The 14,860-nt window shown below is 41.1% G+C and overlaps 1 protein-coding gene across 1 annotated transcript in view; it reads left to right on the top strand.

Moving 5' to 3' along the window:
- The window catches only part of LOC139562823 (CD151 antigen-like), a 49,736-nt gene extending 35,120 nt beyond the window's left edge, over nt 1–14,616 (top strand). Inside the window, exons 4-8 of the mRNA XM_071380936.1 lie at nt 7,721–7,795; nt 8,914–9,018; nt 9,383–9,541; nt 10,971–11,057; nt 12,917–14,616. Coding sequence (XP_071237037.1) covers nt 7,721–7,795; nt 8,914–9,018; nt 9,383–9,541; nt 10,971–11,057; nt 12,917–12,976 — 486 coding nt within the window. The 3' untranslated portion in view covers nt 12,977–14,616. The remainder of the gene's footprint in view (nt 1–7,720; nt 7,796–8,913; nt 9,019–9,382; nt 9,542–10,970; nt 11,058–12,916) is intronic.
- Nucleotides 14,617–14,860: the final 244 nt, after the last annotated feature.

The raw sequence follows: 14,860 nt of genomic DNA, 5'->3' as shown, positions 1-14,860 counted from the left end.
TCGATTTGTTGTCGGTCATAAGAAATGATAGTGGATAACTCCGGTAAGCGACATATCGACCCTTCAGCCATCGGAGAGGTGCGTCAACTGCTGAAGCTTATGTGCAAACTCCTAGATTAGACAAAAGCCAATGTATTGGACCTTATCAGAAAACATTCATTCTATAAATTAAAATGACATGTAGATTTAGTCAACACTTGTCACATATGTTATAATTTTATTGTTTACTATTTATATAATCTTTCTTTCCTGCTACTGAAGAATGCTCTTTGTTGAAACACAAACAGCACAACATGTAGTCTTGCGTTGGGCATGGTTGGTGAGCTTAGTCTAAGTATTGTGGGGGTGCATCAACCACACACACAATACAAGAGAAATACCATACTTAATATATCCTCTGACACATCAACTGCTGGAAAACACACACGCACACCCACACACACAACCCTTTTTATTTTATTTTTGTGTTTATGTATTTCACACACACACACACACACACCACAACCTTTAAAAAATATATTATTCCACACACACACACACCTTTTCTATTTTATTATCTAAAATAAAAAATAAGATTCTGTAGTTTTTGGGGGGGGGTTCTCACACACACACATTTGGATTGTCCTGTTATATATTTGTGTATATATTTTCCTATGTACTTTACTCTAACCAAATAATATATAGATATACAGTGCCTTCGGAAAGTATTCAGACCCCTTGACTTTCCACATTTTGTTACGTTACAGCCTTATTCTAAAATGGATTAAATAAATAAAAATCTACAGCAATCTACACACAGCACCCCATAATGACAGAGAAAACAGGTTTTAAGATTTTTTTGGCAAATGTATTAAAAATAAAAAACATACTTTATTTACATAAATATTCAGACCGTTTGCTTTGAGACTCGAAATTGAGCTCAGCTGCATCCTGTTCCCATTGATCATCCTTGAGATGTTTCTACAACTTGATTGGAGTCCACCTGTGGTAAATTCAATTGATTGGACATGATTTGGAAGGTACTCACCTGTCTATATAAGGTCCAACCGTTGACAGTGCATGTCAGAGCAAAAACCAAGCCATGAGGTCGAAGGAATTGTCCGTAGAGCTCCGAGAGGATTGTCGAGGCACAGATCTAGGGAAGTGTACCAAAACATTTCTGCAGCATTGGAGGTCCCCAAGAACACAGTGGCCTCCATCATTATTAAATGAAAGAAGTTTGGAACCACCTAGACTCTTCCTAGATCTGGCCAAACTGAGCAATTGGGGGAGAAGGGCCTTGGTCAGGGAGGTGACCAAGAACCCAATGGTCACTCTCACAGAGCTCTAGAGTTCCTCTGTGGAGATGGGACAACCATCTCTGCAGCACTCCACCAATCAGGCGTTTATGGTAGAATGGCCAGACGGAAGCCACTCCTCTGTAAAAGCCACATGACAGCCCGCTTGAAGTTTGCCAAATGGCACCTAAAGACTCTCAGACCATGAGAAACAAGATTCTCTGGTCTGATGAAACCAAGATTGAACTCTTTGGCCTGAATGCCAAGCGTCCCGTCTGGAGTAAACCAGGCACCATCTCTACGGTGAATCATGGTGGTGGCAGCATCATGCTTTGGGGACGTTTGTCAGCGGCAGGGACTGTAGATCTTTGTCAAATAGAAAACATCACCAGTTACAAGATAGAGACGTTCGGCAACAATATTGTGACACATTGAAAGAATACCATCAAAACCTATGATGTAAGAATTTTGAGAACACTCTTTCAGAGGTTTGAAGACTCCATTGATGGAAACCAGTTCTGGGAGAAATGAAATGGTGTAAATGGAAAATAGAGAAAGGACCTAGCCATTTAAAATGGCAACATTTGGGAAGATCACTTTGAAAGTCGCTATGGAATAATTCCATCAGAAGACTTTACTTTTAAACCAAAAAAGTATGCAAGAAAACTCAGCTCCCTAGAACACACAATAAAAAATAAAAAAAAACAGAACCAAATTGACAACCTATTTGACAAATTTGAAAAATGTAACAAAAACACAGAATTAACTAAATTGCTCAAAAGAGAATACAAATTGGAAGAATATCTCTACTCTGTCAGAGATACAAAATAGACGTCAACAGTGAAGAGGCGACTCCGGGATGCTGGCCTTCTGATCAATTTGATGTTATTTTAATGGACAAAAAATTTGCTTTTCTTTCAAAAACAAGGACATTTCTAAGTGACCCCAAACTTTTGAACTGTAGTGTTTATACTGTATTCTATACTATCTATTGCATCTTTAGCCTATGCCTAGAGAGAGCTTGCAGAAGGAGCGCACAGGAGAGAGAGCTCACAGAAAGAGAGCACAGAAGGAGAGCTCGCAGAAGGAGAGAGAGCACAGAAGGAGAGAGAGCACAGAAGGAGAGAGAGCACAGAAGGAGAGAGAGCACAGAAGGAGAGAGAGCACAGAAGGAGAGAGCTCGCAGAAGGAGAGCACAGAAGGAGAGAGAGAGCTCGCAGAAGGAGAGCACAGAAGGAGAGAGAGAGCTCGCAGGAGGAGAGCACAGAAGGAGAGAGAGAGCTCGCAGGAGGAGAGCACAGGAGAGCACAGAAGGAGAGAGGGAGCTCGCAGGAGGAGAGCACAGAAGGAGAGAGCTCGCAGAAGGAGAGCACAGAAGGAGAGTGAGAGAGCAGAAGGAGACCATTGAAGGAGCTCGAATCTGTGTGAACTACCTCCGATGTTTGCCTCGGCAACTATATCGCCTTTCTGTCAAACTCCATGTATATCACAGGTGTGATACACCATGACAGCGCAACACACAAGGGGTGGAACAGTGGCAAAGGTACCCACAGGACAAACAGAATAATATTAGTCTGAGGAGAGATTAAATAGCATTAATACAACAAAAATAATTCAAAACAATGTGTGTGTGTGTCTCTCTGTGTGCGTGTTAGGGTTGGGCAATATCAGTCTTTTCCTATCATGATTATGTACCAATAAAACATTGTGATATACGATGCTATCGCCCCCTATTGGCCAACCCCCCCAAATTATATATTTATAAGTATGGAAAAAAAACTGCTTAAATTAAAGTAGGCTACAGTGAGGAAATCGAATGCAACTGGATGAAAGATAATGTTGTTGAAAGCCAGAGGATAATTGCAGGCACATCTTTTCTAATATTGCGTTCTGGTGGAGGAGGGTTAGCATGGAGCGTGTGTGTGTAAGTGTGGCGTGCTGGGATGGAGCAGTGACTGTCTGATGAGGAATGGGCTGTGTTACCGTAGTGACGTGGGCTGGATGGAAGCAATCTACCGCAGACCCATATCTACAGTATACAGTTGAAGCCGGAAAGTCATTCAAACTCGTTTTTCAACCACTCCACAAATTTCTTGTTCACAAATTATAGTTTTGGCAAGTCGGTTAGGACATCTACTTTGTGCATGACACAAGTGATTTTTCCAACAATTGTTTACAGACAGATTATTTCACTTATAATTCACTGTCACAATTCCAGTGGGTCAGAAGTTTACATACACTAAGCTGACTGTGCCTTTAAACAGCTTGGAAAATTCCTGAAAATTATGCAATGGCTTTAGAAGCTTCTGATAGGCTAATTGGCATAATGAATCAATTGGAGGTGTACCTGTGGATGTATTTCAAGGCCTACCTTCAAACTCAGTGCCTCTTTGCTTGACATCATAGGAAAATCAAAAGAAATCAGCCAAGACCTCAGAAACAAATTGTACACCTCCACAAGTCTGGTTCATCCTTGGGAGCAATTTCCAAACGCCTGAAAGGTACCACGTTCATCTGTACAAACAATAGTACGCAAGTATAAACACCATGGGACCACGTTGCCGTCATACTGCTCAGGAAGGAGACGCGTTCTGTCTCCTAGAGATGAACGTACTTTGGTGCGAAAAGTGCAAATCAATCCCAGAACATCAGCGAAGGTCCTTGTGAAGATGCTGGAGGAAACCGGTACAAAGTATCTATATCCACAGTAAAACGAGTCCTATATCGACATAACCTGAAAGGCTGCTCAGCAAGGAAGAAGCCACTGCTGCAAAACCGCCATTAAAAAAAGCCAGACTACGGTTTGCAACTGCACATGGGGACAACAATCGTACTTTTTGGAGAAATGTCCTCTGGTCTTATGAAACAAAAATGTAACTGTTTGGCCATAATGGCCATCGTTATGTTTGGCAGCATCTTGTTGTGGGAGTGCTTTGCTGCAGAAGGGACTGGTGGACTTCACAAAATGATGGCATCACGAGGAAAGAAGATTATGTGGATGTATTGAAGCAACATCTCAAGACATCAGTCAGGAAGTTAAAGCCTGGTAACAAATGGATCTTCCAAATGTACAATGACCACAAGCATACTTCCAAAGTTGTGGCAAAATGGCTTAAGGACAACAAAGTCAAGGTATTGGCGTGGCCATCACAAAGCCCTGACCTCAATCCTATAGAACATTTGTGGGCAGAACTAAAAAAGTGTGTGCGAGCAAGGCCTACAAACCTGACTCAGTTACACCAGCTCTGTCAGGAGGAATGGGCCAAAATTCATCCAACTTAATGTGGGAAGGTTGTGGAAGGCTACCTGAAACGTTTTACCCAAAGTTAAACAATTTAAAGGCAATGCTCCCAAATACTAATTGAGTGTATGTAAACTTCTGACCCACTAGGAATGTGATGAAAGAAATAAAAGCTGAAATAAATAATTCTCTCTACTGTTATTCTGACATTTCACATTCTTAAAATAAAGTGGTGATCCTAACTGACCTAAGACGGGGAATTTTTACTAGGATTAAATGTCAGGAATTGTGAAGAACTGAGTTTAAATGTATTTGCCTAAGGTGTATGTAAACTTCCGACTTTAACTGTATATATGACTGGTCTACCGTCTTCAGAACTGGATAATTAGTGCTTTATTTACCTCATAAAAGAATAAAAATTAAATATTGTTTTCAAATAGATATGAGAACCACATTTCTGGGATCTTTTATTTGAAACATGGGAACAACACTTTGCGTTGCGTTTGTTTTTGTTCAGTGTATGAAATGTATGGCTCTCTATTCTCACTATTTGGTCCACTTCTATTCAATTCAACTACTTATTTTTTTCTAGTTCTAATGCTTCTGACCTTGATGTGCAGTTTGATAACATATCTTTTTTCACTTTCGAATGTATAGTGTTGTTTACAAGGTGTTGTGTAATGAATTTTGGCTGTTCTGTAACCACTCCCTCAATCAGGGGTGGAAAATGCTTGGTTCGAAAGAAGACTTTGTTTCAGCGTATCTCCGGCCATGCAGCTGAACTGCGCTGGAGTTTTTAAATCTTTGTTCCATTGAACATGCCGTACAAATAAAGGTATTTTAATTCATTATATGAAGAGTGCCTTGATCCTCCTTTCTTTTTGATGACAAATTGACCCCTTTTACCAAAGAGCACCTTCTATCTACGAAGTCCTATTATTGTGTACCCTAGCACCACTTTCCTTATTTTTTTTACAAATAATTTAGTTTGTTCTATCATAAAACTTTTATTGAGAATAGCCTAGGCTTTTTACAAACAAACACGACTGTTCTGGGGTACTATGGTAAGCTTCATAATATAAAATAATGTGACGGGTCAAATGAAGAACGCTTTATCTCCTAACTTATTGCACAAATTGACTGGAGGTATTAACTTAAAGTAGCTACAAATATTCCAGTTTATTGAAAAACTTCAAATAAGTTGTCTTGATGGTTTTGAAAAACTATCCCGTGGCTTTTTTTCCCAAATACCCCTGTTTAAGGTATATACGGTATACCGCCCAAGCCAACTGTTCATAACTTTAACTTGAAATAAAGCTTTTAGGATAGGTTATTGGCCATTTGGTTTTCAACCACACTTGGAAGGATTTTCCCCGCCCGCAACTTGATTAAACTTGTAATTCGATTTTTCTATAGGCTATTGATATTGTTTGTTCTCGATCGTTATTCGTCCCCTGTCTACGTTACGTTTTTTAGGCTATTCAAATCACTTTTGGGGAGATAGCCATTGCATAAAACGATGAAGCGTAGCCTTCAGTCATATTCATATAGCCTATCGAATGGAGAGAGAGAAGGGAATATCGGCTGCGTTTTTTTTTTAGCGGCTTAACACAAGATGGTCAAGGAGTGTACATTTATACATTAAAAAAATGAATACGTTTAAGCTATAGTGTAAAGTCCATGCATCCAACAGAAAGAGAAAGGAACAATATTGGACATTATGCGCTTCTTTGGCGGAATTCTCCGCTCTGTCTGGCCTACATTGCTCTCTAGCATTCTGTATCACATATTAAAAAGGTAATCGCAAGTAGGAATAGGCAAATTACACGGAACGTCACTTGTGTGCTGCCCTGCTTTGCACTGCGAGACACCGTTCTTTCCTGCAGGGCGCCAACCATCGTCTGTCATATCACGATGATTGACAGCCATTGTCGATGGTGACGACATCGTGAGGTGACAGGCGATGGTTTAGCCTACGCGATCGTAATATCGCCCAACCCTAGTGTGTTTGTGTGTGTTTCTTCAACACCATTGTGACCGCATCAACAGGCATTGATCAGTCCGCTTACTCAGCCTTCAAGATCAGAGCCACTTTGAGAAAAGACAAAGACCAACTCCACTTAACACCAAAGATCAGCGGTGAGCCAGGAGATTTGGGTCAAGGTTTTCCCCGATATTTGATCTCCCCGTCTGTCTAACGCTAAAGGAACTTGGCGGTGAATGCAGACCTGCCCGTGCCCTACCTCCTGTGTCTGCTTAAATCAGATGGGAGATAAAACTCTAATCTAACTCTGTGACTGAAAGGAAATGGCCTCCCTCAAAGTACAAGGCATCCATACAGTTTAAATGTAGTCCATTTGCAGGGCAAATGCAGAGCACACATTGAAGGACCACATACAATATACTGCCACAGACCCCCTAGGATCTTACCCTTACCAGCTTGGCTCTTGTGTAGATTTGTAAGGATTTGATGGGTACCAAGTGAAAATTCCACCTAGCCTGTTAGAGGGCAAGGTAGAGCTATGAACATATTGCTAGTACCTAATCAATCCTTCCAGAGCTACACACGAGTTGATGGGATATTTTTGTATCTACATTAAGCACTAAGGGTTTAAAATTTTATTGGACCGCTACATTCCTAAATGAACAGACAAGGACTGTGCTTCCTTCTTAAAAGGGACAGGGGATTTGATTTATTTTTTTATTCCCATATTAAGAGGGCAATCGGTTATTGCTACAGTGCCTTCAGAAAGTATTCACACCCCTTGACTTATTCACGAGGTAATCTTGGGTTGCACAAGATGGCGACCGGCAAGTTCGGCATGGTGGCAGCACTTTTACTTTATGTGTTTGTTTTAAATGTTACTGGAAAAAATTGCATCTGCTATTTATAACAACATTGCCAAAATCCTGAAGCATCCCTTTAAGGGCGGCATACTGTTTGTACGGCTCCGTTGACATTTCACCACATAATCAATACGCCACAAATTAAAACTATGATTGGCGAACATTCTTAGTTCATTTTCTCAAAATAACAAAACGACAACGGTGACCCCCAGTACCACCAAATCGACAGCTCTGCTAAATTGAACTCCAGCTCGTCTAAATTAGATTTGCCTGTTTTAACTGTGAAGTCCATAAACAGAGGGCCAGGGGAAATCCATTTCAACCTAATCCCCTACCTTTCATTGTCTCCCCACAGTACTTTGTCCTGCTGCTGTGTGTCTTCCTGCTGGAGATCCTCGCCGGTGTCCTGGCCTACATCTATTACCAGCAGGTAATGAATGACTTGACTCACCACCTGATTCCACCGCCAGGAACACTATCTATTCCCAGAGCCTGCCCAGAGACAGAGTGTTTGTTTGTTTGTACAAACTGAAACCCAAACAAGGGAAGGTTCACGGATAATTCCCGACTCTCTTTCTCCATCTGTTGCTTTTCTCTCTCTCTCTCTCTCTCTCTCTCTCTCCCGCTCTGCTTTCCCACGCCTGCCACATCTTGTTGTAGCATTTTTGTATTGTGATAATATCACTAAGATGTGATTCCCACTACTATCCTTGTCACTACCACATACCCCTGCTGTGTAGATGTTAGACCTGAAGGAATGTTATCCTACCAGCTGGTTGTGTATCATTTGAACTGTAATTGTCTGCTCATGTTCCTAAGGCCTTTCACCCTGATTTCATCTCACTGCTGCAGTGTTTCCCACGCTGTCAACAGGTCAAATAAAAACCTATTATATTTCTCTCTCTTCCTCCCCCCCTCTCTGTCCCTCGTTCATTTATTCCCTTGATCTGTCCTTTACGTTCTGACTTGGCTCTACATTCTGTGGTTGCCATAGCAACTGTGGACCAGCTAGATGTAGGCCCATGCTCTTGCCTAAGTTTTGCGCTACTGTTATAAATGAATGAAAATGTACTTCTTCTTACCTTCATGTGTATCCTTTCCCCTTTCAAGAGGAGTTCCTTCTGTAATTACACTTTTAGCTATTCTGGACCTTTGATACAGTGGATCATTCCATTCGATTAAATCGACAATGAGAGGAATTACATTCCTTCAAGTATTATTTTACTGATAGAAGATTCACAGTCATTGGTGAGCTTATGTCTGCTTCTCCCACTACCTTGTTCTCAATGTACATGCTTCCTATTCAGAAAGACAATGTCCCTTTTTGTTCCAGCTTAGTGCTAACATACCTGATTTAAGTCATCAACAGGGTGTGTTAGAGTTAGGCTAGAACAAAATCCTGCGCTCAAATACCGTAGTTTCCCCTTCCTCGGTATTGTATATGCTTCTATTTCTACCGTCTGCTGGATAGCTGTGTTGTAGTCTGACCAAGGTCATGTTTACTGTGTCCGTTCTCTCATATCCCCTGTGTCCCGTCTTCCTCTGCAGCTCAATGAGGAGCTGAAACAGAACCTGCGGGAGACCATGGTGCAGAAGTACAGGCAGCCAGAGCAGGAGCACATCACCAAAGCAGTGGACAAGCTGCAGCAGGAAGTAAGAGAAGGCAGACTTGAAGAGTTTGGTTGGAAGTTTTTGGAAATATTCATGTGGGAATTAGTCGATTTTCTCCAATGTGCATTAATAATCTTTTTATTTTATTTTAACTTTCATTGAATCTACTATTATTTCCGCTGGCACAGTTATGTGTTTTCATTATGCGTGGTTGCAGTATGTTATAGCCCTACATGTAACTCGTCATTATGAAACCTTGTGATTTGAAAGATAGCCCGTTGTTTTGTATAAGGATTTGGTTCATGAACGGAATATCATTCAGCTCGTCTTCTGAAACAACTGCAAGGCAACTGGAAAAACATCCGCCACCCTGTTTGCCCTCCTCCTCCTCTCCCTCTCCCGCCAGTTTAAGTGCTGTGGCAGCAACAGCTCGTCGGACTGGGGCGAGAGCGTGTGGATCCGCACCAATGAGGCGGATGGCAGGTTGGTGCCGGACAGCTGCTGTAAGACCCAGACGCTGGGCTGCGGCCACAGGGACCACCCATCAAACATCTACAAGGTGGAGGTGAGTGTCCGATACTGAGAGCAGCTGGTGTCGTTGAGTGTTATTGTGCTTGCAATTCCTAGTGCAAATTCTGCTTGAGTTCAGGTTTGTGTATCAAGATCATAGCTGCGGGAAGTAGTTTGGGGGTTGGTGTCCTGTCATTTTTTTCGTTGGGTGGGGTGGGGGTTAAATTTAGCTAAGAATCAAAAGTAAAGGTATAAGGTTTAAATCATTTCATATTGCTTATATTAAGTAAAACAGACGGCACAATTATTATTATTTTTTAGGGATAGCCAGGGGCACACTTCAACACTTAGACAGTCAGTTACTAACGAAGCAGTTGTGTTTAGTGAGTCCGCCAGATCTGAGGCAGTACAGATGAGCAGGGATGTTCTCTTGATAAGTGCGTGAATTGGACCATTTTCCAGTCCTGCTAAGCATTCGAAATGTAACAAGTACTTTTGGGTGTCAGGGTAAATGAATGGAGTTAAAAGTACATTATTTTCTTTAGGAATGTAGTGGAGTAAAAGTTGTCAAAATATAAATAGTAAAATACAGATACCCCCCCAAAAACTACTTAAGTTGTACTTTTACTTAAGTACTCTACACCACTGTAATCTGATAATACATGTGGAATATAAAAATACTTGCCTGATATATGTTTTCTAGTTTCTTGAAATACTTTGCAAATGCAGCTTATTTCTATTTGTAAACTGAAATGGTCTATTCAGTCCTTTTACATTTTAGTAGATGCTCTCATCCAGAGCAAATTACAGTAGTGAGTACATAAATGTTCATACTTTTTCGTACTGGTCCCCCCCTGGGATCGAACCCCCAATCCTAGCGTTGCAAGTGCCATGCTCTACCAACTGAGCCACATCATCACAAACCACTTGATGTCTCATTGTACTCAATTTCTCTGTTGTGCATTGTTCATGGTGATACAGGTACACACCTAGATGACCAGCCTATGTAAAGTGGTTTGTAAGGATGGTAAATTAATACTGCATTAAAATATTTGATGTGGATGTTTTGTGTCTTTTGCCCATAATGCACCCTTTGATGTAAATGTTTGAGGACAGGGTTTTGTACTTTCTGGATGGATACCATTAGAATGACAATTACAGAGAAAGAGACAGGGCAATGACTATTACAATTCCAACTATTGAAACCTGCAAGATACTGTTCTTAATTATACAACTACCTTTTTTGACAAAGCCCAGATGCTGAAAATATGTTTTTGCCCGTGCTACAGAGATCTATATCGGTCCACTAATACTAGTAAAGGCCCAGTGCACTACTTTAGTAAAACAAAACAATTCTACAGTACCAGTATATATTTTTTATTGTTAATATAACTTTTTAATTCAGATTTTTCAGGGGGTGCTGCAGCACCCATCAAGAGTGAAAGTCTTCTTGAAAGTCACACGCACCTTTCCTCTCTCTCCAGGGGGGTTGTATCACTAAACTGGAAAACTTCATTTTGGACCACCTGAAGATCATTGGAGCGGTGGGCGTGGGCATCGCCTGTGTACAGGTTAGCAAAAAGAAGCCATTTCACTGTTTTACAGCACAGAGATAACCCAAGATGGCCACCATAAACATCAGAATCCTTGCCCTGGTCTCTGGAAATTCTGGTCTCTGGAAATTCAGGGGTAATTGTAGAAGTGTAAAGCAACCCAAAGTAATTTTTGAGTTTCATTCTGAATTATGTGGACACTGACACACTTAAGCATGTATTCTTATGTGGCCTCAGACATATATGTTGAAATGTGCTGGCACCAACTGAAACATGTACATTTGAAGTCAGAAGTTTACATGCACCTTAGCCAGATACATTTAAACTCAGTTTTTCACAATTCCTGACATTTAATCAGAGTAAAAATTCCCTGTTTTCGTTCAGTTAGGATCACCACTTTATATTAGGAATGTGAAATGTCAGAATAATAGAGAATTATTTATTTCAGCTTTTATTTCTTTCATCACATTCCCAGTGGGTCAGAAGTTCACATGCACTCAATTAGTATTTGGTAGCATTGCCTTTAAATTGTTTAACTTTGTGTCAAACGTTTCGGGTAGCCTTCCACCAGCTTCCCACAATAAGTTGGGTGAATTTTGGCCCATTCTTCCTGACAGACCTGGTGTAACTGAGTCAGGTTTGTAGGCCTCCTTGCTCGCACACGCTTTTTCAGTTCTACCCACACATTTTCTATAGGATTGAGGTCAGGGCTTTGTGGTCAGGGCTTTGTGATGGCCACTCCAATACCTTGACTTTGTTGTCCTTAAGCCATTTTGCCACAACTTTGGAAGTATGCTTGGGGTCATTGTCCATTTGGAAGACCCATTTGCGACCAAGCTTTAACTTCCTGACTGATGTCTTGAGATGTTGCTTCAATATATCCACAACATTTTCCAACTTCATGATGCCATCTAATTTGTGAAGTGCACCAGTCCCTCCTGCAGCAAAGCACCCCCACAACCGTGCTTCACGGTTGGGGTGGTGTTCTTCGGCTTGCAAGCCTCCCTCTTTTTCCTCCAAACATGACGATAGTCATTATGGCCAAACAGTTCTATTTTTGTTTCATCAGACCAGAGGACATTTCTCAAAAAAGTACGATCTTTGTCCCCATGTGCAGTTGCAAACCATAGTCTGGGTTTTTTATGGCGGTTTTGGAGCAGTGGCTTCTTCCTTGCTGAGCGGCCTTTCAGGTTATGTCGATATAGGACTTGTTTTACTGTGGATATAGATACTTTTGTACCTGTTTCCTCCAGCATCTTCACAAGGTCCTTTGCTGTTGTTTGCACCAAAGTAAGTTCATCTCTAGGACAGAACCCGTCTCCTTCCTGAGTGGTATGATGGCTGCTTGGTCCCATGGTGTTTATACTTGCATACTATTGTTTGTATAGATGAACGTGGTACCTTCAGGCATTTGGAAATTGCTCCCAAGGATGAACCAGACTTGTGGAGGTCTACAATTTTTTTCTGAGGTCTTGGCTGATTTCTTTTGATTTTCCTATGATGTCAAGCAAAGAGGCACTGAGTTTGAAGGTAGGCCTTGAAATACATCCACAGGTACACCTCCAATTGACTCAAATTATGTCAATTAGCCTATCAGAAGCTTCTAAAGCCATGACATAATTTTCTGGAATTTTCCAAGCTGTTTAAAGGCACAGTCAGCTTAGTGTATGTAAACTTCTGACCCACTGGAATTGTGATACAGTGCATTTTAAGTGAAATAATCTGTCTGTATACAATTGTTGTGGAGAAATGTGTGGAGTGGTAGAAAAATGAGTTTTAATGACTCAAACCTAAGTGTATGTAAACTTCCGACTTCAACTGTGTGTGTGTGTGTGTGTGTGTGTGTATTTATCTCCTCTCTCTCTTCTCTCTCTCAGATTGTGGGGATGGTGTTTACTTGCTGTCTATATCGGAGTTTGAAGGCAGAGCCCTACTGAGAGTAGAACACGAAGAGAAGGAAAAGGGAGGGAGGGGTCTAGTCTCTGCCACCCAGTGTCATCATATTCCAGCAACCCGTTTAGTCATGGGATCTACCACTGTGCCATGCAAACAGAAGATGACGATATGTGTACTGGTCTAGGATGCACTTATGATAGTGTCTCTCAATCCATTCCTTGGGGGGACCATTTTGGTTCTAGCCTAGCACTAACTCCCCTGATTCAACAAATCAAAGGCTTGATTTGTTGAATCAGTTGTATTGAGCTAGAATTCCTAAGGGGTCCCCACTTGAAATGGAGAATCAGATTTAGGCAAGCCGTTACATGCTATCGGATCTACAAAGCTCTATATTTTGGTAGTGTGCAACAACAGAGCAGTTGGTGTAACCTAGTGTGATGTAAAAGATCAGTGGACCAAAATGGCCCGTGCATGAGAACAGCTTGCCTTAACATTGCAATATTCATGACTGTGGCTTAATGAGCGAGAACTGACCTCTGGGGCCGATTACCATAGCAACACATGTTCTTTATACAGCAAGTAGCTATTTATACATCTACACACGCCTTTTACACTGTTTCTCTCTCAACTTTTTAATTGTTAGTTTATTATAATTTTTTTAAATGTATGTTTTAACACAAGGGATTTCTACACGTATGCCAAAGTTGTCGGCAACACTGACTTTATGTAAAATCATATCAAACTGACTACTCCAGCAAGCCTTTTTCATGTATACTGAACAAATATATAAATGCAACAATTTCAAAGATTTTACTGTGTTACAGTTCATAGAAGGAATTCAGTCAATTTAAGTAAATTCAACTGGCCCTAATCTATGGATTTCACTTGACTGGGCAGGGGTGCAGCCATGGGTGGGCCTGCACCCTTGCCTGCACCACTGGAGCCAGGTCCAGCCAATCAGAATGTGTTTTTCCGCACAAAAGGTCTTTATGACAGACAGAAATACTCCTCAGCACCCCTCCTCCCCCCTCAGGCGATCCCGCAGGTGAAGAAGCCAGATGCTGGCGTGGTCTGCTGGCGTGGTCTGCGGTTGTGAGGCCGGTTGGACGTACTGCCAAATTCTCTAAAATGATGTCTTATGGTAGAGAAATTAACATGTAATTATCTGGCAACAGCTCTGGTGGACATTCCTGCAGTCAGCATGACAATTGCGTTCTCCCTCAAAACTGGAGACATCTGTGGCAAAACTAAACATTTTAAAGTGGCCTTTTATTGTCCCCAGCACCTGTGTAATGATCATGCTGTTTAATCAGCTTCTTGATATGCCACACCTGTCAGGTGGATGAATTATCTTGACAAAGGAGAAATGCTCACAAAAAGGAATTTAAACAATATATATGGTATCTTTTATTTCAGCTCATGAAACATGGGACTTTACATGTTTCGTTTTGTTCAGTATATATTCTGATTGTCTTTGTGTGTCTTTGAAGATAAAAAATTTTATGAAGTTTTGCTTTTATTCAAGCCGGAAATGTTATTTTATTGTGTATTTAACAGACCAATAGGAGGATTTTATTATAAGTGTGCCTCAAAGACGCCACAAATGAATAAACTGCTGTATTTCTGTCGGTTTTCCTCTATACATGGAAGTATTTAGCTGAAATAAACACAATTACACCTGTTTGTCTATGTTTTGGGGTAAATTCACAAGGTGTAGGTAGCTCTGGTATGTCAAATTAACTGTCAAAGGGAGTCATAAAGTTATACATATATAGGTAGGAGCTACCGAATGTAATTTTTGGTGAGTTTGGACATTTACAAGCAAATGTGAACGAGAGACATTGAGCAAATGAACAGTACTGGCTCTGGAGCAGCATTTTTACATGCTGTGTCTGTGGAGTCTGGTCGCTAGGGCAAGGGGGAGG

The sequence above is a fragment of the Salvelinus alpinus genome, chromosome 33 (assembly GCF_045679555.1).
Source record: "Salvelinus alpinus chromosome 33, SLU_Salpinus.1, whole genome shotgun sequence".
In the NCBI taxonomy this organism is placed as follows: domain Eukaryota; kingdom Metazoa; phylum Chordata; class Actinopteri; order Salmoniformes; family Salmonidae; genus Salvelinus; species Salvelinus alpinus.
Note: the sequence above shows the minus strand (reverse complement) of the source record. Positions and strands in the feature narration are given on the sequence as shown.